Source organism: Chelonia mydas, chromosome 20 (assembly GCF_015237465.2).
Source record: "Chelonia mydas isolate rCheMyd1 chromosome 20, rCheMyd1.pri.v2, whole genome shotgun sequence".
Taxonomy (NCBI): domain Eukaryota; kingdom Metazoa; phylum Chordata; order Testudines; family Cheloniidae; genus Chelonia; species Chelonia mydas.
Window position 1 is genome coordinate 12,882,330 of NC_051260.2, and position 23,981 is coordinate 12,906,310.

At 49.7% G+C, this 23,981-nt stretch overlaps 1 protein-coding gene across 5 annotated transcripts in view; it reads right to left on the reverse strand.

The window, feature by feature from the left end:
• The window catches only part of MAP2K7 (mitogen-activated protein kinase kinase 7), a 74,119-nt gene that overhangs the window by 34,290 nt on the left and 15,848 nt on the right, over positions 1-23,981 (reverse strand). For all 5 annotated transcript variants that reach the window (XM_037887762.2, XM_037887761.2, XM_037887764.2 and 2 more), the window contains 8 exons: positions 7,833-7,977; positions 7,311-7,377; positions 6,500-6,613; positions 5,789-5,908; positions 5,409-5,516; positions 4,713-4,892; positions 2,410-2,490; positions 298-440 (listed from right to left, as the gene is read on the reverse strand). In XM_037887762.2, coding sequence (XP_037743690.1) covers positions 298-440; positions 2,410-2,490; positions 4,713-4,892; positions 5,409-5,516; positions 5,789-5,908; positions 6,500-6,613; positions 7,311-7,377; positions 7,833-7,977 — 958 coding nt within the window. The remainder of the gene's footprint in view (positions 1-297; positions 441-2,409; positions 2,491-4,712; positions 4,893-5,408; positions 5,517-5,788; positions 5,909-6,499; positions 6,614-7,310; positions 7,378-7,832; positions 7,978-23,981) is intronic.

The window sequence follows — 23,981 nt, forward strand, 5'->3', positions numbered from 1 at the left end:
AAATGGCGCCCCTGCTCCGCCGTAGTACAAAACAAAGGGGGAGCAGGTCCCCCAGCTCCCTAAATGGCGCCCCTTGCCAGGGTATGGGGGCCCCTGTGCCATCTACTTAGGAGATCACTCATTGAGTCACATCTATTGAAGTAGTAAAGGCTCATGGGCAGTTTAAGTTCTGACCATGGCATGGCCCCTCAGCAGCTGACACTGTGCCCCACAGATGCAGCAGATCAGTTCTCCCCCACTGGGCTCGGGGGCCCACGAACGGGGACTTGGCTCCCCAGCAGCGTGGCGGTCACTCACCAGTCTTTAACGAAGGACTGAAAGTCCACGGAGAAGCCCATGTTGTTTGGGAGCAGGGGAGGATCTTCCTGCAATACCTTGGTGAGCACCTCAAAGTCCGTTTTACAGTTCTTGTAGGGAAACTGACCGGTAGCCAGTTCAACCTGCAGCGGGGAAAGCAAGGGTTAAAATGGAATCAGGGAGCTTAGAGACCGTCCATGTGCTCTATCTACAATGCTGTGCTACTTCCATCAACTGCAATGAGATTTGTGGGGGCTCAGACCTCTGGAAATTAGGGGCCTAGTCATTACGAAATTACAAAGGTATCCAAGTGCCTAAAGATGCAGACAGGGGCCTAGTGTAATTCATAGATGTATAGATTCCCAGGCCAGAAGGAAACTAGTCTGACCTTCTGTATAACACAGGCCATCGGACTTCCTCAGAGGAAACCCTGTTGGACCTAGAGCAGGACAATCCAACGCAGATCCAAGGAACACCCAATATAGAATCCACCATAGCCCTTAGTAAGTTGTTCCCTTGGTTAACCACCCTGTTAAATATTTGGGCCTTTCCAGTCTGAATTTGTCCAGCTTCAACTTCCATCCAGTGGATCTTGTCAGAATTTTGTTCAACAGAAGAGCTCATTATTGTCAAATTTCTGTGCCCCACATAGGTACTTACAGACTCTGATCAAGTCACCCCTTCTCTTTGTTACGCTGAACAGATGTTTGGCATTAGCTTACTTATTCCTCTGGATTTAGAGGGCTGATCTGGCTCCCACTGAAATAGGAGAAGTCTTCCTACCAGGCAAACTTCAAGCACCCTGGTGTGAAAGTTTTGGTTCATGTTTTTGACCCCTGAGATTATCTGAATATCTGTTTTTTTTCCTACAAATGGATTTGTCCTGTTGCATTTCACTTAGCTTAGGCACTGGCCCTAGCCAGATCAGTTTCGCTTGATTTCTCGTCAGTTTCGCTCTCTGGTCCTAAGGCCCTAGTGACAAAGGCGTTATGTGTCCTGGTTTCACTGATGCAAGGGGAACTTTTTATCTTGAAAAGATATTAACACTTCCAAAAGTAGGTTAGTACGAACATTATGGTGGTACCTAGAGGCCCCACTGAAACAGGGGCCCTGTTATGCCAGACACTGCACAGACACAGAGCGAGAGACAGTGTCTGCCTCAAAGAGCTCCCACGCTAAACAGGCAAGGCAGACAACAGGAAGGATCATTATCCCCATTTTGTGGGTGGGAAACTGGGGCACAGAGGGATGACGTGATTTGCTCAAGGTCACAGAGGGAGTAAGTGGCAGAGCTGCAATTTGAACCCAGGACTCTTGAGCCCCACAGCGATGCTCTAGCCACAAGACCAGCCTATCTTCTGCATTCCTCTTGCTGAGGCAATTCCTTTTAAAAACAGGAGTGCCCAAAGTTTATGACAGATCGCAGGGCTGCCCCAAAACCTGCATGCCTCACCCACGCAAACCGGCTATTGGTTTGTCCTTGTATCTTCCTCAATAGACAAAGAGACACCGAGTTGGCCAAGGGTAAAAGCAGAGCTGGTTGGGCTAGAATTTCCTGTACCAACATTTAGAATAGTTTTCTGAACCTGAATCGGCAAAAAAAGCCAAAAATGGAAAAAAAATTCACAAACTGAAAAGCTGAAAAAAAATTATTTTGGGTCAATCGAAAAGTTTCACTTCGATAACTTTGAAATGTTTCACTTTGGTTAGGACCTTTTAAAAATTTTTTAAAAATAATATATAACAACAAGTTTAGAAACAAAAAGTCATTTGGACTAAAAGATCAAAATGGGACGTTTTGCCATTTTCAAAACTTTTTTTTGCCTTGGGGGGCGGAGGTGCTGATCCCAACATGTGTGGGAAGTTTCCATTTTGATGAATCAGTTATTTTCTGACAGAAAAAACATGCTGGTGAAACCTTGCCAACCAGCTGGAGATAAAATCCAGCAGCTAATCAGCCCTACCCTTACTCTGCCATGAGCGGGAGAATGGCCAAGGGACACATCTTAGGACTTTGGCTATCTCAAGATCACTGAGCCCCTAGTGGCAAATCTCGGCACTGGGTTCAAAGCAGGGTTTTGCATGAGAAAGTAAAGAAGGGACTTCACTCACCAGGGAGATGCCCAGGCTCCACACATCCGCTCGGATATCGTAGTCTGGTTTGGTGGGATCAGGAGGGTCTATCCTTTCAGGCTGGAAAAGAAAAGTCAGTACACACTCAGTCCCATGGCGCTCACCTGGAGGCTAGGATCTTACATTCCCCAAGCACAACACATGCCTATTAGAGACTGAGATTATGAAATCACGCCATTCTCTACTGATATGAAGCCAGCTCTGGAGTGGAGGAGGGCAGCTGCGTAACAGCCACACAGCAATGCTGCAATGTAGCCCGGGAAGTGAATCTATCTACAGATTTCTAATGTATATATCAGTGAAGTCAAGAAATCTCATTTAACCGGTTTAAAGTTTGGGCTAAGGGGTGGAATTACCTGGCTGAAATTAGGCCAAGCACACTGGGGCAAGCAAAGGGGGCCAGATCCCCAGCTGGTAAAACGGGCCATAGAGTCATTAAAGACAGATCCCTGGCTCACCTAAATCAGCACAGATTCACTGAAATCACCAGAGCTGCATCCATTCTTTGAGTTATCTTTGAAAACTCATGGCAATCTGGGGAGGTCCTGGACGACTGGAAAAAGGCTAATGTAGTGCCCATCTTTAAAAAAGGGAAGGAGGAGGATCCGCGGAACTACAGGCCAGTCAGCCTCACCTCAGTCCCTGGAAAAATCATGAAGCAGGTCCTCAAGGAATCAATTCTGAAGCACTTAGAGGAGGGGGAAGTGATCAGGAACAGTCAGCATGGATTCACCAAGGGCAAGTCATGCCTGACTAAACTAATTGCCTTCTATGACGAGATAACTGGCTCTGTGGATGAGGGTAAAGCAGTAGACGTGTTATTCCTTGACTTTAGCAAAGCTTTTGATACGGTCTCCCACAGTATTCTTGCCAGCAAGTTAAAGAAGTATGGGCTGGATGAATGAACTATAAGGTGGATAGAAAGCTGGCTAGATAGTCAGGCTTAATGGGTAGTGATTAATGGCTCCATGTCTAGTTAGCAGCCGGTATCAATCAAAGTGCCCCAAGGGTCGGTCCTGGGGCCGGTTTTGTTCAATATCTTCATTAATGATCTGGAGGATGGCGTGGACTGCACCCTCAGCAAGTTTGCAGATGACACTAAACTGGGAGAAGTGGCAGATACGCTGGAGGGTAGGGATAGGACACAGAGGGACCTAGACAAATTAGAGGATTGGGCCAAAAGAAATCTGATGAGGCTCAACAAGGACAAGTGCAGAGTCCTGCACTTAGGACGGAAGAATCCCAAGCACCGCTACAGACTTGGGACTGAATGGCTAGGCAGTAGTCCTGCAGAAAAGGACCTAGGGGTTACAGTGGATGAGAAACTGGATATGAGTCAACAGTGTGCCCTTGTTGCCAAGAAGGCTAATGGCATTTTGGGCCGTATAAGTAGGGGCATTGCCAGAAGATCAAGGGACATGATCGTTCCCCTCTATTCGACATTGGTGAGGCCTCATCTGGAGTACTGTGTCCAGTTTTGGGCCCCACACTACAACAAGGATGTGCAAAAATTGGAAAGAGTTCAGCGGAGGGCAACAAAAATGATTAGGGGACTGGAACACATGACTTATGAGGAGAGGCTGAGGGAACTGGGATTGTTTCGTCGCAGAAGAGAAGAATGACGGGGGGATTTGATAGCTGTTTTCAACTACCTGAAAGGGGGTTCCAAGATGATGGATCTAAACTGTTCTCAGTGGTAGCAGATGACAGAACAAGGAGTAATGGTCTCAAGTTCCAGTGTGGGAGGTTCAGGTTGGATATTAGGAAAAGCTTTTTCACTAGGACGGTGGTGAAGCACTGGAATGGGTTACCTAGGGAGGTAGTGGAATCTCCTTCCTTAGAGGTTTTTAAGGTCAGGCTTGACAAAGCCCTGGCTGGGATGATTTAGTTGGGATTGGTCCTGCTTTGAGCAGGGGGTTGGACGAGATGACCTCCTGAGGTCCCTTCCAACCCTGATATTCTATGATTCATTCACACCAGCTGAGGATCCAGGGCAGGAGTCTTTAGATCTTGGCTCACTTATGTCATCTCAAGCATCACAGCTCCCCCTAGAGCCACCCTGGAGAGCTGCTTCAGCTGGCCATTCTTCAGAGGTCTCCCATCTCAATACTGACCAAGCCTCACCCTACACAGCTGGCAAGATCAAAGGGCACCCCATCCTAAGAAACCACCCATCCCTGGGGCTCAGGCACCCGCAGCTGCCAATTAGCGCACAGGCAGCCTGAGGCCCAGCAACACCCTCTCTGAGCCTCCTGGGGGTTATGACACGGCCCAGCCCTCACCGCCATGTACGCCGCGCAGCCCGCACTCCGGGTCTTGGCCTTCGAGTCCACCAGCCTCCCGCTGATCCCGAAGTCACACAGCTTTATCTGCCCCCTCTCGTCTAGCAGGATGTTGGAGGGTTTGACGTCTCGGTGGATGACGCCATGCTTCTCCTTCAGGTAGTAGAGCGCCTTGACGATCTGAAAGGACACGGCATTTCCCAGAGTCATCCCATTGCATCCACCTGACCCCCAAGCTCACCTCAGGAGGATCAGCAAAAGGAGGGGCCAGCTAGAAAAGCCAAAGAGATCCCAGGCTCTGTATGCAGCAGGGGGGTTAGCCCCTCTGTACACAGCTCTGCAGAGAGCTCAGTTCTAGGCCCATCAATCCCAGACTTCCTGTCCTGGAGAAGGGAGGAGCCAGCCCCCCTCACTCCGATGAGATTGGATTGCAGGATCAAGGCCCCAGGCATGCATGGGGTGCTGTGCAGAGATCAGTGGGAACCAGGCCCTGAGGCGAGAGATCTCTCTCTCCAGGAGCTCCCTTCCCAGCACAGACCCTGTCTGCGCAAAGCCAACCCAGCTGCCAAATGGGAAAGGCCGCTGGTGTGTCGGGTCCCTCCCAGCTGCTCACGTGGGAGAAAGGTTTGGCAGGTGCCCATCATGCTGCATCCAGCCTCACTTGCCCTTCCCCGACCTCGCTCCACCAGAACTCACTGCCACTGTCATCTTCCCCAGGATCCTCTCTGGGATGGGTCCCTGGATGCGTTTCTTGAGCTTCTCCGCACATGTGCCCATCAGCTCCATGGCAATGAAGACGTCTGTCTGTGTGGGAGGGAGACCAAGGCCAGGTTACCATGGGGTGCGACGTGTGCTTGGCTTTCCAGACAATTTTGCGGAAAGGAGGTGGTGGCTTTGGGTAACGTCACACCACACTGGGGGCAGGCGTCAGAAATCGAACCCGGGACCTCTCTACAAGCACAAGCCTCAGCTACCTGAACTGGAAGAACCAGCTCTGACAGCTCAAGGCTGTAGCCAGGGCGTGCAGCCACAAGGGGGAGATGGAGAGCTGCAGCGTGACCGCAGGGGGCTCTTACATTGGTGATGAAGGTCCCGAAGCACTGGACAATGTAGGGGCAGTCGTGGCTTTTCAGCACCACATCCAGGTCCATCAGGATCCTTTTGTTCTCCTCCTTGTTTCCTGAGCGACGCATTTGCTGTGGGGACCAGACAACAGGAGGGGATTACAGAGTGGCTCTATGAGCTGAGAGCTGACTGCAGGGGTGAACAGTGACACCTGCTCTGCCCCGCCATGCAGGGGACCGTATAACCCCTTGTTAATTAACGCGGATGATTCCCCACCCAGGTAGGGCAGCGTTATCTCCAGTTCAGAGGTGGGGAAACTGAGGCACAGAAATGAGGCATGACTTGCTCAAGGTCACACGGAGTCAGTGGCAGAGCTGGGAACAGAACCCAGGAGTCCTGGCTTCAAGGACCCCCCATTCCAACTTCTAGACATCACTCCCCAATCAGAGGCAAGAATAGAACCCAGAAGGCCAGCCCTTGCCCCCCATGCTCTACCTACCAGACTCCACTCCTCTTCCAAAGCTGGAAGTAGGACCCAGGAGTCCTGACGTGTAGTACCGCCCTGCTCTAACCACTAGACACCACTCCCCCTTCAAAGCTGGGAATAGAGCCCAGGAGTCCTGATCCTCTCCTCTCCCCATTCAACAACACCCCCTCCCTTCCTGATGGAACTATTCACCCCTTGCTCAGTCTGTTTTTAAGGCCCTGCCCCCGATGCTCACCTTCACGGCTATGATGTGTCCTGTTTTCTTGAATCGCATCTTCCACACCTGACCACACGTCCCACTGCCAATCTCGCCCAGGTTCTCCAGGTCATTGATCTCTGCTTGGTACCGCTGCACAGAGACACATACACACAGGGCTACAGGAGGGGCCATACAACAGAGCCCATGTCTATACGCAGGGGCCCAGCAGACAACCCTGAGCTAGGACAACTCCCAGTGGTAAACTCCATGGTAAGTATGCCAGCCAGTGGGGTACCAGGCTTCACTGACTGGCACACTAGGTTCCCCCGGCCTCACATTGCACCCACCTGCCAGTTCTCTAACCCACAATGGAGATCGAAAGGGCAGGGAATCCTCAGTTCCCCTCTCCCTGCAGGATGGGCATCCCAACAAGGGGCAGCATATGCATGTGGTGGGGGTGGGGGGCGCTTGCCCTCATGCAGCCTGTCCTGGGGCAGAGGATTTTGTCTCAAGCCAGAACCAAATTCAACACAGAACAGTAGCCACTTCTGGGATGCTGCCAGGCGCTGTTTAATAGCTGCACGGCAATGCCACATAGGCCCCCCTCCTGCTGCCAAAATGCAGCCATCTCTGCTGTGGCAACACCACACTGGGATCACTCACCCAGCCGTGAAATGCAGCCACCTCGGAGTGGGACTTGGCAGCTGTTTAAAAGCACAATGCCACACAACAGCGTAGGAGAGGAAACCTGATACCAATCAGGGATACTCTGCAATAGTTGGCAACTACAGTTCTACTGACAGAGCAGCACTGAGAATATGATCCCTTTGCACTTCTTCCAACTCACCTGCCCTCCTATGGTCAGGTAACCCGTTTGCTTCATGATTTCCTGCAGCTTCTGATCTATCTCTATACTAGAGAGAGACATGGAGAAAGTTTGGATGGAGACAACATACCAAATCAAGTGACTCTGGCTCCGAGGAGCTCTACTGCCAGGTCAGAGTCCAAATTAGGCACTGGCTGAGGACCCCAGCCCACCTGTAACAGCAGGCCCATCAAGTCTAGTGGTCCCACCGCCCTGTGGCACTGGATTAGCCCAGTGATCTGTCTAGTCCACCAGAATAAGGTGGGGAAAATCTCACTGGCTGAGCCAGGTGGCCCGCTCGATCTCATTGGCCGAGCCAGCTGGCCCACAATGCCACTTCACAGGACGTGACACAAAATAGGTGATTGGTGCAGCAGCTGCATTACACGCAGTACCCTATAGAGGGAGCCAGCTAGCCAAGCCAAGAACAGCGGCCCCAGGGGTTTCCTTAGCTCAGCCCCATCACCACCACTTGGGAGGTGGTGTCCTTTCCCCACCACTTACCTCTCCATGCTCCTGGGAATGGGGAAGGGTGGCTGGGGCAGGCCCAGCATGTGGCGGGGGCGCGGCTGGTGCGTTTGATGCTGGGGAGAGTTCTCCGAAGAGGAGGAGCGGCTGCTGCCATCGTTCGCCAGGGGGAGCTGCAGGGCTGTGGGAGTGAGCGAGAGTCAGGCCCTCAGATGCCTGGGTCCCTTTCCACACTCTGCTCCAGAGGAACCCCCCCGCCCCCGCCTGCTGCATCTTATAGCCCCAGATCCCTATCTGTGTTGCATGGAGTTGTGAGGGCCTCGCTGAAGGGGGGATGCGATACCCACAGCCATGCTGCTTACTGTCCAGCATCCCGACTTCCAACACGCCCCATTGCTGACACTGTGCCCATCAGAGAGCAGAGCCCTGTGTGGATGCCACTAGCTGCTGGAATGCACAGCACCAACCCTTCCCCTCACCCTGGGCCATGCCACCCTGGAGCAGATTGTAGGGACCTATGTGGACCTGGCCTCCATGGGGCGACAGGCCAGGTAAGACATAATGGGTCTTCTCTGCATTTAAGTCCCATGATTCGATAAAGCAGATTTTCCAACCTGGGCTGCAAAAGCCTGTTTTCCTCTCATACTACGGTTGCTCACTCCAGGCCTCAGCAAAGTGGTTAACAGCTGTTGGGAGCGACTGTGCTGTGCTGGAATCCCAAGTGCTAGATGTACACGGACCCACAGGATACAGCTGGGTTTGGCCTGCAGACTGGTCACTGCAAACGATCCTGACCCTTCCGAGCAGCTAATCCTGGTGGGTTTTATAGATGGCACTTGAAGCAGAGACAGAGGCGGCTGGGTGATTTGTCCGAGGCCACCGCAAGTTAGGGCGGGGAACCCAGGCATCCTAGCTTGAGATTTAACCACACAATGGGCGTTGTGTAGCTAAATCCTCCTAGCTGCTTTTGCAATTCTCAGCCCTGACTCCCAGCCGGCTGCCCACACTCCCTGCTATACCACTGCTGTAATTCAGCCAATGGCAACTCCTTAAATATAAGGAGTCCATCAGGTGAGATTTAAGGAAGTGGTCAGAGATGGAGCCTCTTCAGGTGTGTCAGTTTCCCGGATCAGTTTCAACATAAACCGATCGTCCCCATGTTAACAAGGGAGGCAGCTCTGCCACCAAAAGGCTGGGAACCTGCCAGAATGAGAAGAGGAGAAAGCAAGGCCCACTGTTTGCCCCTGGAAGTCTGAGGCAAAGTTTTACTGGGGCAAGTCCATGAATGAGCAGGGAGGTCGCTGCAGTTGTTACCCAGCCTTACCACATTCTATACCACACTGGTAACGGGGAAGAGGGGAAGGACTGAATCTTCCCACAGGCTTGAAATAAAACAGCCCCTCCCGCATACTGGGGCACGGAACCACGTGAAGCACAGAGCATAGCTGGGGCACACACTCAACAGCTCAGAGCATGAGTGGGACGCCCCTTCTGAACTTCTTCCTGCTCACGGGCCAGAATCACAGAGCTATGGCCTCTGCTTGCAGGAGCGCAGCTGTAGTTCACATCCAGACCTCACCGCCCAAGTGGGAGGAGCTGTCCGCAAGAGACTACAGATTCCAGCATACGGTGCTGCCAGGTCTTGGAAGAAGGTGGAACACAGCATGCTGGGACATGTAGTCCCTCCTCCACCCACAGCCTGTGCCCCCTTGTTGAAGGTAGGGAGACTGCCTGTAGAACTCGATGGGTTGTGCTTTGGCTAGAAAGTTGCTGTCACATTCTGGCCTCACTCTGCCCAAGGCATCACCCCAGAGGCCAGCGAAGTTACCGCAGGTCAGTGGAATCCGGCCCTCGGTATTTAATATTATGCAGCTGACTGCAAGCAGGAGCTTGCTAAAACCATCCCACCTCAAACAATGCCTAGAAACTCCCCAAGTCAGCTTTCAATGGCCAAGCCAAACTACCCTAGGCTGTTAACCTGGGCTGAAGGGAACACCCCTGACCGCAAGGGCAAGGCCACTTATGGAACTGTGGGGTCCTTAGAAGAGAATTCAAAGCATGTTGTGCCCAGGAGGGAAGGGTTGCAGCTGCTGCGACAGGAGAGCTGGTGAAGGGACACTGATCCTTTCAGACAAAGACATCTAATGCCCATTGACTGAGCCAGAACCCAATTCCCACACACAGGTCAAAGAAGAACCATTTCCCCACACTGCCCCAAAGCAGCTTGAATCTGGTCAATTTCAATAGCTTGAAGAGTCTTTTACCAAACAAAAATACTTTACCCTCCTGGCATCAGAGGATCTCAAAGCACACTGGCAAATAAGCTCTGACAAGCTATCCACCTCATACAGAAGGGTCACCAGTGAGAGACTTGCCCAGGGCAATCCCAGGAGAACCAGAAGTAGAACCCAGGAGTTCTGGCTCAGTCTCTTTTGCTGAGTTTGTTCTTACCACAAGTCAACGCTCCCTTTATAAATTTGCTTCCACACTTGCTGGTGTATCCAAGTGCTGCAATACTGGAATGGATAACTGCCCAGGCCAGGACTTGAAACTGCTCTGCTCCCACGTGAAGTGATCCAATTCCTCGTGGATTTTTTTAGATCACTCAAGGCTCACTTTGAAAGGTCCCACCTGACTAAAAATATGAGGCCAAACCCTCCAGCAGTGTAAATCAGGGCAGTGCTATTGACATTAGTGAAGCCATGCTGGTTTACACTGGCTGAGGACTCTGCCCACTGGTTTTTAATGATAAACTAAGTTGACATGTTCCCTCTGGCTTTAACTGCTGCTTGTCAAGGTGTGTGAAGTTCTCTCCCCATCCATGCACACAACCCCCGCCCCTGCCTGATTTGCTCCGTCATGTCATGATCCAAAGCGAACCACATCCCAAGGACTTCAACATCATCCGATTCCAAGCCCAATTAAATCGACTTGAGTGGACTTTGGCTAGACAGGGTGGTGCAGTAGCTAGGGCAGCTGGAGATCTGAGTTCCGTTCCTGGCTCTGCCGCTGATTTACTGCAGGATCCTAGACAAGTCACTTCCCCCTATCTGTGCTTCTGTTTTCCCTCCCACCCTTAGCCCGTCTTGTCTGATTAAACCGTAAGAGCTCTGTGGCATAGACCATCTGTCTCTGCATGCTGTGCCCAGGGTATGAGGGTCCTGATCTCAGCTGAAGCCTCTTGGCACTAACTGTAATATAAATATTTATAATTAATACTGAGCTCCACAGAAACTGCCCCTAGTTCCAAGCAGCTCACACTTAGCTCTTCCATTGCACTTTGAACCAGTAGATCACAAAGTGCTTTACAAGAGAGGGCAGTATTATACCCATTTTACATATGGGGAAACCGAGAGGGGACATGACATGCCCAAGGTCCCAAAGCAGACCACAGATGGGACTAGAACCTATACCCCTTCTATCCCAGCCCAGGATGTGCTGCAGTCAGCCACACTTCCCCCCTAACTCAGTAGGAGCGCTAAGTACTCGAAAAATCTGGCCCAAACTGAGCCTGGAAGGGACCTGGTTCCCAAATGCTGGGCTGTGAAACCACAGTGCAGCTGGCAAAGGGAGCGCTAGTGCTTAGCACAGAAGATGGGCAGCCAGGACTCCTACCTGCTCCGCCACTCACCTACTGGGCAACAGATGGCAACTCATAGCGGCTCACTGCCAGCGTTAAACACCTCACTTCAACTGAAGCAGGGAACGCCCTGGATCACAAAATGCCACTGTCTGTTCGTTCTCATCTATTTGCTTGGTGCATCTGACATCACTTTCTACCCGCTCGATTTCAGAGGAGTCAGTTTCCGCCTTTGTTTGCCTGGGTTCTTCCAACACACAGCAGGAGAAGAGCCCGTGCTGACTGCTGCCAGACCCCAGTGAGATCAGGGTCCTATTGTGCCAGGTGCACCTGTAGATCCCCCTTGTGCCCTGATCAAGCCTGGGGCCCCCATCATAATGGGTGCTACAGACACCTACCCCTAACAGCGCACAGTCTAAATAGACAAAGGGGAAACTGAGGCACAGAGCAGGGAAGTGATTCACAGGAGGTCACACAGCAGTTCAGTGGCAGAGTCGGGAACAAAACCCAGGTGTCCTGATTCCCAGGGCAGTGGCTGATCTGCTGAACTGCGTGCTGCAAAACTACAAAACTTGGCAGGAGGCCTCGGGGACAGGAATCTGCCAACGCCCTGTCTGCACAGTGGGTTTGCCCCAGTTACTGCGCTGACAGCCCGAGCCCGGTTCACACCAGGTCAACCTGGCCTGGCATTGAGGAAGTGGGGGCTGCGTCAGTGGTTTGCTGTGCTGCTGCCCCACCAATGGCTGAAATCCCCACTTGTGGAAAAGGCCTGAAAACCACGGCTTTTTAAACACAGACCAGGTCTGGAACTGTGCCCCTTTAACCTCATCTCACCCAGCTGTCCAAAGGGGAAATGATACATACCTCACAGGGGCACTGGCTAGGAGATCTAATGTCTGAGGGGTGGCACAGGGTACCAGGCTAGGCCTGCTCTGAGCCCCACAGATGGTTGGAATCTCCATTTGTCTAATTTCCTCCGGAAGCTGGTTCCACAGTACTCTGGGTTCTATGTCCCGGCTCTGGGACTCGCCAGGAAACCTAGGAGGTTAGAGGTGGGGAGTTGGGAGTCAGGACTCCGGACTCCTAGGTTCTGTTCCTGGATCTGGGAGGGGAGTGGTGTCTACTGGTTGGAGAAGGGAATGATACTAGGATTCAGGATTCTCATCCCACCTTCTTGCTGTGTGACCATGGAACAAGTCCCCTTCGCCACTGGCTGAATGAGAATGACCCTCACCTACCTCAGTCTAAGTCATCTCAAAGTTGGCACCCAAAACCACCAGCCAGTTTTGGAAGAGCTGGCCTGACTGCATGGCCAGGGGTAGATCGTAGTATTGGTGTCTTGGTTACCCACCAGCAAAACAAGGATAACGCTGCCCTATAACCCAGCCTCCGAAGGAGGCAGTCTGAATATCTGCCAAGTGGCATTACTGCAAAAAACTTTTGAGCCCCTTGGTTATGCATTCGATGAAGTGAGCTGTAGCTCACGAAAGCTTATGTGCAAATAAATTTGTTAGTCTCTAAGGTGCCATAAGTATTCCTTTTCTTTTTGGTTATAAAGGAAACACAAGAGGAAGCTGCTGGGCAAATCCCTCGAGAATCAGGCCATGATGGAAACCGAGACATCCCACTGCTTATACTATTTTAATGGGGCTTTAGCAAACAGGATTTGATGCACTCCCTGGGTAATCTGGCTTCACAGCCTCCCCTGAACCTTTCGATATGCTCAAGGAATAGCTGTTCTACAGTGCAACTCCAGGACAGCGTCGGTTTCAATGGGATGCTTTCCATGGCTGGTTTTGTAAAGGAAACAGGAGCGGTATTCATTAACACAGAGGCAGGCTCTTTCTCCTGACACACGCAACCTGGCTGTATTGAACCCTGCAGGATTAGCATCCCTGAAAAAAGGCACCCATTTTTCTAAGCAGGGCAGTATTAGGAGTCAGAGGCTTGCCCCTTTAGCGGGTTTTCTCTCTCCAGGGTAAGCTGCATTCCTTCGTCTTTAATAATCTGTCTCCTTTTTCGGGGGAGAGGGGTCATGTGCTCCATTAACACCTTCTAATCAAGGCCACATTCTAATTAAGGCACAAGGTACCATTGTAGTGAATATGGTTACAAAACAGGAGAGACCCACTGGGCCCAATCCTGCCTCCAAGGAGCTTGTTGAGAATTTTCTGACAAAACATTTTCTTGGCAAAACTGAAAGTGTGCATGGGAAAGGTCTGGTGTCACCGAATCTCCTGATTCAAAACATCTTTGGAAAAAATATCAAAATTGTTGAAAGGTCCCTTTTTACAGTTCAAAATGACTTTCTGATTCAAAATTTTAGTTAATTTATACTACAAACAAAGATTTAAAAGGCTAAAATCAAAATCAAGCATTTTGAACGGATCGAAACAAAACACTACGATCAACACAGACCAAATTGTTTCCCCTGGATTACTGAACATTTGTGAAAATTTTCCTAATTTTGACTTTTCATCCTCCTTTGGATCATGGAAAAATGCCAAAATCTTGAAAACTCTCACAGGACAAGAAAATCACTTCCCACCCAGCTCTAGGGCTGAGCACGTTGGATCTGATCCAGCAAAGCCGATGGAGGACCTCAACACCTTGTAGGACTGAACTGCTGGACGACACAACAAACTGTCCTTAAAAGTACATAGATTTTAAGGTCACAAGGGACAAATGTGATCATCTAGTCTGCTTTCCTACATGACACAGGTCTCTTACATGTGTTTACTGTCACAAGATGACTGGTCCCTTTAAGGGGGGGTGAGGTCCAGTGCATCTGGACTGATACTTGCTGCCCAACTGGGCATAAGGGAAGGCCCAGGGCCTTATAACAGGGCTGTGCAGGAGCCTTTATTCCCTGCAGTGTCTGTAGGCATCTGTCAACACCCACCTGCATTTATAATGCCCAGGTGCCTACCTTATGCCCAACTGAGAAGCAGGTATCAGTGCAGATGCCTTGGAACCGGCCCCCTCTTCAAGGGGCCAGTAGCCCTATGACAGTTGCTAACAAAACACTGATTAGAACAGAGAATGTGTCAGTCTCATTTTGCTTTTCACCATTTAGTCCATGGTCCTTTTGGTGTCTCACAGACAGTGAAACTCGGCCAGTCAGTTTTACGTCGCATTTTTATTTTGCTTTATTTTATTTTCTGATTGTGAGCTAGGATTGCAAGGCTGCTGTATTTCAGTCAGACATAGGGGAAGGTTTTAGAAGGTTTTCTAGTCCAACTTGCTGTATAAAACAGGCTAGTGAATTTCACCCAGTACAACTGGGTATCAAATCTAAACTTATTTAACACTTTAAGGAAAAAGAAACTCAGGCGAAAGCAGCTGTTCAACCTCGGCTGGTAGAGCCAGTTTTTCCCACAAAACACAAATTTAAGGCCTAAATTCTCTGAGAGACTTTCTAGGGCCCAAAACTCACACAATCACGTAACGTAGCTAAAAGCTTGGTCCTGCCCCATTGGGATCATTCTGCCAGGGACTTCAAACGGAGACAGGTCTGGGGTCGCAATGCTCTGCAGGCAGCTATATTTGCTTGAGGGGGTCTCCACTACCAAATTGTAGGCAAGTATCCAGATCCTAAGCTGGTGTAAACTAGCATCTTTCCACTAGAGTCCATGTGGCCAGATCCCCAGTGGACATAAATTGGCATCTTTCCACTGATGTCAGTGGGTCCAGGTCCCCAGATGGTATTAACTGAAATCTTTCCACTGGAATCAATAAGGCTAGATTCCCAACTGGTGTAAAGCAGTCTCAACCAATTGGAGTCAATGGGGCCAAATCCCCAGCTGGTGTAAATCAGTGTGTCTCCACTGAAATCAATGGGACCAGATCCCCAGCTGGTGTAAACTGATGCTGCTCCACTGAAAGCGGTGGACCAGCCGGTGTATCCTGGCCTAGCTAAACTGGGTACCTCCACTGGAATCAACAGAGCTTTATACAAGTCAAGAATCTGGACCAAAGACTCTTCAGCACTCGAGTCTGATATGTGCTCCCCCTCCATGCACAGCAGTGGGAACTCCGAGGACTCAAGTTCTGCTGTGCAGAGAGGAGAGGCAAATTCTGCCCCAGGGGCTCAATCCTGTCAGCTGCTGAGCCCCTCCTGTGCACTACTGAGTGCCCTCTGCTTCCAATGGCCTCAGCAGGGTCGCAGTCACTCTGCACAATGCAGGATCTGGCCCTAAGAAGGCAAGTTCCATATAAAAGGTAGCAAAGGCCTCTAGCCACACAAAGGGGGTTTCCAATCCAAGGCTACGAGGACGCACCTGTGGAATGGTTATTAGGGATTCTGGGAGAGACTTTCTGAACTGCCCAAGGAATTCAGGCGCACAGCTCCCACTTACTTTCCAGGGGGTTCATGCTCCTAAATCCCCCTGTGTGAATGGAGCATGGGAATTCATACTGTATTATCCAAGGTGATTCCTGCACATACACTCGGGATTCAAATGATCACAAAGGGAGGGCTGGAGGGAGCTGCCCTCCATGCCAAGGACCATAGGCTGGGATGTGTCATATAGGGAGCACAAAGTGGGGATTGTTCTGGATCAGAGAGTCACACCCCTAGTGACACGTTCCCTGCAACAGCAGAGGCAAGCAGGGCCGGGTGATGGGGGCTGGGGAAGGAGGAGTGGAAGTCCACACTCCTGCCCATTTAACAAACTCCAGAGTAACTGATGGATAGAAGAGCCACCAGGACGCTCCGATTTAAGAGCAGTTGGACATTTTCCTGATTAAGTCACCTGTGTTAAAACAGAGCATGGGCTGCCTACAGGATCTCCGACATTTAGGGACCGTACTGCCAGAAGGGGCCACTGTAATCCTCCGGCTGACCACCTGCGTGACACAGGCCAGACAATTTCACCCAGCCACCCCTGCACCCAGCCCGTACCTGGTGGTTGAGCAAAAGCCTATAATTCTGATCTCTGTGACCACAGGTTTTATTACCATCTGTATCTCTTCACGATGTAGTTCAGCGTGCCAGACCCCAATCCCACCCCCACCCCCCGGTTGCTTCAGCCTCCCCACAATTCGAGATCAGACTCCTCCCACCTGCCCTTCCCCCATTCCATTTCTACAGCACACGCCTTGCTCATGCTCTCCATTCCAGAAGCCTGCATGCTACTCTACTGGTGGGGCATGCAATCTAACAGCTCCCCGGTCGGATGGAGAACCAACAAGGCAGGGAGGGGAAAACATGCTGCAGGCAGAGGTCAGCCACTCCAGTGTATGCTCGGAGGGGTTAAATTAAAGGGGAGTGGGGTTGGGGTGGAAGAGAAAGAAGGCAGAAGGGGAGCAGAGAGGCTGCCAGTGAACATAAAACCAAAGCGGTGTGAGTAGGACAGGATGGCAGAGAGAAAACCACCATTTAGGCCTGGTCTACACGTAAAACTTATCCTGGAATAGCTGTCTCGGTAAAGGGTGTGAACCCCTCCACACCCCGCAGCAACAGAGCTATGCTGACAAAGCCTCCAGTATGCACACAGCCATGTTGAGGGAAGGGAGCTTCTGGTGGCAGAACTAACGTCGGTGGTCCTACAAGAGCAGACAGATTCCTTCTATCCGTGTGCACTGCATCCACACTAGGGGGCTACACCGGCACAGGCTCTGTAGTGTAGACACAGCCTGTGACTGATCGCATGGGGGTGTGCAGCTGCAGGCAACTTGTGCTGTTGGGGACTCCCAGACCTGCAGGAATTGCCCATGGGCTGGGCTAAGTGCCCAAAGCAGAGGATGGGTGCTGCATACTGCTCCAACCAGACTTGGTCTCTGGGTGAGGACGGGCAGCCAAGGGAGAAGCCACCTTCCCACAGGTCACTTGGGCATTACGATGATGGCCGAGGTCTTATCTATTTGTCCCAATCCCACTACTTCCACATGCTGGCAAAGCCATGGTTTGCACGAGTGCAGGATGAACACAGGTCAAACTGTGTCAAAGCCAACCAAGGCTTGCAGCAAGGGGCCTCCACCGGTGGCTGGCATCAGAGCAAATCCCCACCACTGGCAAAGCAGCACAGGGCATGGCCAGGGAGAGTAACAGGATGAAATGTATTAAGGAGGAATTTAGGCTGCTGATGAGAAAAATGGTTGCTGACAGTTTGACCTATTCAATGTGGAACGGTACCTCCCGTTTCCCCCGCCCCCACACACACAAATCTTTGTTTGGGATATTTGAAACCAGACCGCCCAAAGGGCCCTGTAGGGAATGATCCTGCACTAGGCAAGGGGGAAGTAGGAATTAACCTGATGTCTCACACTAGGGATTTTGAGGCAGTTCCTCACAGCATTCAGGCTCCTAACGTCCAGTGATGGGGCTCGTTCCTTTCCTAGCAGGCAGGGAAAACAATTCTTTGTAGGAGGGCACTGGGTGGAAATCCCACGTTTATGACCCAATTATCAGTGAATTGTGGGGCATATTTTATCACGTCTATTGCAGTATCATCTAGAAGCCCCAGACATGGGCCAGGACCCCACTGTGCCAGGGGCTGTACCCATGCTCTGGCGGGGTTTAGACTAGGATTTCCAAAGGAGCGAAGTGGCCAAATGCCACTGAAATTCAATGAAAGTTGGGGACCTATTTCCTTTAGGAACTTTCAAAACCCCAGCCTTCACTGCTGCCTGCTCTGCAGGTACAACCAGACAGACAGACAGACAGAGTGCTGGGAGATGCCCCCACTGCTCTCAGGGGAACAAAAATCAGAGTCTGCTTTTGAAACAAAAACCTCAGGGGCTAAGGGTTTTTCAAAGGTGATTTTAGTGCACAACTTCTGAGATCCTTAAAGGGGTCTGGTTTTCATAAGGGAGGTGGGTGCTCAGCTTTTTGTGAAAAAAAAAAAAAAAAAAAATTCAGGCCCTTTTAAGGTGACGCAGGTTGCTTTCCCCTCTCCCCCAAGTGGAGTCACACAAAATCAACAGCCACTTTTGGAAGATCTTGGCCAGGATCCCTCCCTACTGGATTGGAACGGAGAGGGAGATGGTCTATTCGCAACCCACCTGCACTGCTACTATTCTAGAGTCAGACGCTCTCCTGGTCCACCTTGTCAGTGATCTAGTTCCAGTCCTGGATGATCTGCCATGAGTTTCCTTAGAAATCGGGCAGTTTCGGAACCCATCACCAAATATCAGAGTTTAAGCACCAGGGAGATATGCTCCATGTGTTGTCTATTTGCTAGCTAGTTTTTAATTAGCTAAAAGATGGATTCTAATTAAAGAACATTGTTGGTACTTCAGACACTCAATGTCAGGGCCCCCATCTAAGGGCTGCTAGGCCTTGAGATCGACACAAAAAGGAAGGAACTGGCAAAAGGAATGAAAGAGAAACACACAGAGGAAAAAAAACTGAGGTCAAACAAGGAGTAAAAGGGGACATTAAAAAAAATATACCAGGATGGGGGCACCTCTCTCTGATGGAGTGAAGCTACAGAGAGCTGGGATCAGAGTTCTTGTGGGCTACATGGGCCCAGTAATCCCATAAGGACTACAACTGCACCTCGAGAGGCAACTCCTAGAAGCAACTGGCACCCTCCAAGCAGGCAGCAGAGGTCTCTGCAGCTACAGAGATGCCATGAAAGTGACCAGAAGTTCCTACCTGCTTCAAGCAGAGGGAAAAGTGGGGTGTGACTGTGTATTGTGCCCATTGACTTCAGCAATTTCAGGAACGTGACAACAGGCAGAGCTACCTCCCCAGCAGGACTAGTGCAGTCTGGGCACAAATAAAGCCATGCCAGCTGACATGGCTTAACTCCCATGGCAGCTCCTCCCAGGACTGGGTCTCTGGAAAGTCTGATCTGACCTTATATTGCAGATCTGCTCCAGCTGAAGGCATCCGATCATGCGTGAGTCAGTAGGGAGCAGAAAAAATAAACTAACTCTTCTCTCCACTCCTCACCCCACCACTTCTACACGAAGCCCAAACTTATGGCAACTGAAAGTGTGCACAGAAGGGCTGGTCTGCATGTGGAACTTACATCAGCATAGCTCTGTCTCAGGGGTGTGAAAAATCCACATCAGAGGGATGCAGATATGCCGACCTTACCCCAGGTGCAGACACCACTGGGTTGATGGAAGAATTCTTCATAAAACTAGCTACCACCTCTTGGGGAGGTGGATTACCTAAGCCTATGGGAGAACCCCTCCTGTCAGTGTAGGTAGCGTGTACACTGAAGCGCTACAGTGATTTAAGTGTAGACATACCCTAGGTCAGTGGAAAGTGTTAAGCTGCCTTTAGTTATGGGTGCATTATCAATTTAAACTGGAATTCCCAAATCAGTTGCGAAAATCCTCACCTCACGCCCAGACAGCGTGTAAGATATTTGGGCACAGGGACATTTACAAATGCATTAAAAAGCCATTATGAAGTTGCACAAGAGTCAACTGTACCTTTTTAGGGCTTTTTAACAATTGGGCCTAGTATCCAAGGATCACAAAGTGCTTTGCAACAGTTACCCTGGTGAACTAAGGAAATAGCTACAATTTTCCAGGTGGGGAAACCGAGGCACAGGAAAGTGACGTGTCTAAGTCAGTGGCAGGGCTTGGAATAGAATCCAGGAGCTGAGACAGCAGGCCATATACAGAAATCAGTGGCACAGCTGGACACAGAACCCAGGAGTCCTGACTATATATCCCAGCCTGGTCAGATCATACCACCCCAGTCAGCAAGGATCAGTCCTGAGATCCCAGCTGATTGGGGTGGTCTAGGCTGACCAACCTGGGATATGTAGTGTGTGTATTATAAACATTTCTGCAGGCCTCTGATAGTCTCTTAGACAAACTGGGCAATGACAAGAGTCACTGTGGGTCTAAACAGGACATATCTTGGCAGCCCTGATATTACCTTGTCTCTCACCATTTTGGAAACTCTTATTTGACGAATCAGAATTTCGGTACCCAATTACGTTCCCCCTCCTGCCAGTCAATCATCTTGCATGAATGACTTCCTGATTAAAGCTTTACGGGAAGTAACTGAGCTGCTCTGAAACAACAAGCCTGCAGCCAGCAAACAAACTTAGGTCAGGTCAGAATTTGGATGGGAGACTTTCAACAGAAGGCCCAGGGTGTGACAGGTGCTCAGTACCAATCCCAAAGCCACAGCGTGGGAGTGCTGTGCTGCAGAAGTTGCTATCATTTGAAAACATCCTGACCATTTGTACTCCTTAAAAATCCCCCGGTACTTCCCCTAGGAGGGAGGTTTTGTTTTAACTCTAGTGTCCTAGCAAAATTTCAATTTGAGTACTTGCAGATGGCCTACTTAAAAATCCTCCTCTTGAATTTTCAGCTGGATACAGTAATGTAATTTCTGCCTGCAAACAATTACGCTGTTAAAGTGCCGCAGTGTTCCAACCCAGACGTGGCAGCATTTCAATTCTGAGTGAAGCCATCCAAACACATCCATCACCTGCTTCCCAGAGGGGGCCTGGGAGGGTTAAAGGGAGAATGTTTATGAACCATGTTGAGATCCTTGGATGGAGAGCGCTAGAGGAGGGCCAAAGCCCCTCTGTCTCTGTTTTCCCTCTTTGTCTATTTCAATTGTAAGCTCTTAGGGGAAAGCACTTTCTCTTCCTCTGTGTTTCTACAGCACACATTGGGCCTTTGGTCTCTGCTGGGGGCCTGCAGGTGCTAGTATAATAAAAATAGGTCAGAATTTCCAAGAAGCCCAAGGTAAATGGGACCCATAGTCCACTGAATTTCAACAGCTGCCTAATTCCCAGCTAAAATAAATAACACTAAAATATTTTGGATTTAAAAGTGAACAGTAAAGCTTTCTAAAGATAGACTCCCCCCACCAAATCAGTGACACAACATAAGGCGCAGACATGCTGTCTATAAATCTACCTAAGTGTCTGACTCTGCTGCCCATCCCCCTAGTATCTGGGTGCCCTCCATAGCTCAAAAGCAATAGCAATGGGGAGTCTTTGGAACTTGTTTGCAGAGTCAAAACTGCTCATGTTTCTGATCTGTTTATTTTTAAACATTATTAATTTCTTCTTTTTCTTGGTGGGAGGGTTATGAATGTCATTTTTAATTCATCACCATACAGCTGTTAAAAGTTTAGGTTCTTACAGACCTGCCAAGACCCAAGTCTGGCATTCCCGTGACCACAGTAATCCCTCCAGCAATACCAGGAATTAAACTGTTTCCCTGTCTTAAGGGCACATGATGGCTTTATGTTTTTCCACAACGGATGTTATGAACTCTGCCCCTGGCAGACTGAAAAGCTTTTCAGTTCCCCCTTTAACTGTGAACATGGTGGGTTTGAGTGTGATCCTCACAGGCACGAAGCACATGGCATTGCTTCCCATGGCAAAAACCTACATGACAAGTGCATAGAGACTTGGGTTTTAAAGGATCATTTTTGAGCCTCAGTCTTACCATGGTCCGAGGCTCTGGGCATGCTCTTGGAGCGAGGAACTTTCTGATCCCCAGCTCTGGGAGGAGAGTGTGGCCTAATGCTTAGGGCAGGCCACAGGGAGTCAGGATTCCTGAGTTCTATTTCCATTACTAAGGTTTTAATAAAGGCTCATCTACTGAGCACCCTGGTGGCAGGGGAGCGTTCTAAAAGAAAAAAAATAAGAGATAGCTATATAAATAATACAATCAATAGCCACTGGAGAATCTCAAAGCACTTCACAGTGAATACTTATCTACCTAACAAAAGAGGGTAGCCTCACCTCCATTTGAGAGCTGGGAAAAGAAAGGCACAGGGAGGTGAGGGACTTGGCCAACGTCACCCCAGAGGCCAGGAGCGGAGCCAGGAACAGAACCTCGGTGTCTGGATTCCCAGTCTGCCGTCGTAATGGGGGCAAATGGATACCTTCTATACAGATGCTTCGAAAAGACTGTGTCAAAGGTAGGGTGGTCACCAACAGGAGGCTCAGAAATGCTGGCGGGAATCGCCATGGCATCAGAATTTCTGATTACGGCAATGAAACCGTGTGTTCATTGCACTGTTTCAGGAGAGGGCAGTTCAATGCAATACATTCAAGGCTGGGAATCAACAAATACTGTATTCTTTTTATTTAAGAAGTTGAACTGTCTCTTTTCTAGGCCAGAAAAAGAAATACTATTTCATAGTTCACTGTCTGGGAAATTCTGCAGGGCATAGTCTATCAGCACAGTGTTACAATTTGACATCAATGTGTGGGAGAGATGTAAAAGCACAGGAGAAAAAGCTGTCAGATCATTGTACATTTAAACTAAACCTTTCATCCTGAAGGATCCCAGAACACTAGACTAAGCAGCTACAAAACAAACCAAATATTGGGATTGCTTCACCTGCCATTCTCAGATGCAGCTGACTCTGGGATCAGCAAAACAGCTGCTTAACAGTGCACAGCAATGCAAAATCACTGCAAAACAATCCAATGTTGGGACTGCTTCACTGATGACAGTCAAATGCAGCTGAAACTGGGGTGGAACGCAAGAGCTACTTAACAGTGCACAGAATCTCTAAACAACAGGTTAGGGCAGGAAGTAAAGAAACCTGTTCCCAAATGCAGCTGCAGGGGGAATTTAGGCAGACTGGAGGTAATAAACAAAACTGGAGTCTGGAAACCAGGACTACCCCGCAAATCTCAAAGAGCACAGTGAGAACTTTAATGATCATAAGACGTCATAAACGCCTTTCTGCGTGGTCAAGCGCCAGTGTTCAAATATCCATGAGTCTGGTCCCAAAAATCATGAGACTGGCTTTAAAAAAAAATTTTTTTTTAAACAAAAATTATTTTATTCAAAATTTTATTTGCTTTCTGATTTATGAGCCTTTAGGATTCATGTTTTTCAGCTTCTCTCTGCAGCCATGAAGGCTGAAAAATTATTTGAAAAAAAGAAAGCGGAGATCCTCATGGAATCACATTACTCCAAGAGCTGAGGCTTTAAGAAACACACCCAATATTGTGAGACTCAGGATAAGAGCGTAAGAGCTGGGGACACGGCCAGATAGCCATTCATCCAGAAGATGGCCCCTCCAGCAGCACATCACCTGCAGAGAGCACACAGTCTTCAGAACTGACTCAGTGAGAAGAGTACCCCCGAATAAGCCACTAACACCACTTCTTGGGTTGCTCATCCAAGTACTGACCTGGTTTGGCTAGGTTTACCTTAGGAGTTACAAAAGACTCTCAGCCTAGGATGGTAAAAATTGGGAAGGGCCACTTCACTCCTCAGAGTTGGACTCTCGGGGAAGCTCTCTGCTCCAGCCAAGGAGATACGGCTGCCCATACAGCTGGAGAGTCATCTTGTGGTTAAGGCATTAGACTGGGACTCCCTGTCTGATCTGTGAAATGGAAAGAATAACTCTTCCTTTCACACACACTCAGCTACTTAGACTAAATTCTTCAGGGAAGGGACTCTTGCACCTGTGTGTATGTAGCTCCTGACACAGTGTGACCTGGATCTCAGTTGGAAGTCTCTAATACAGACAATAATCACACTTTAAGATTCCTCCAGAGGTCCCAGGTGGTTCTTCAAATGGGAATGTAGATGTTCTGGGTTTTCTATGTCCAAGACAGATAAAAATACCTCCCACTATTGTGCTAAGCCACATGGTGGCCATCCATCATATTTAATTCACGGCTGTGCCATCGACACAGTATCTA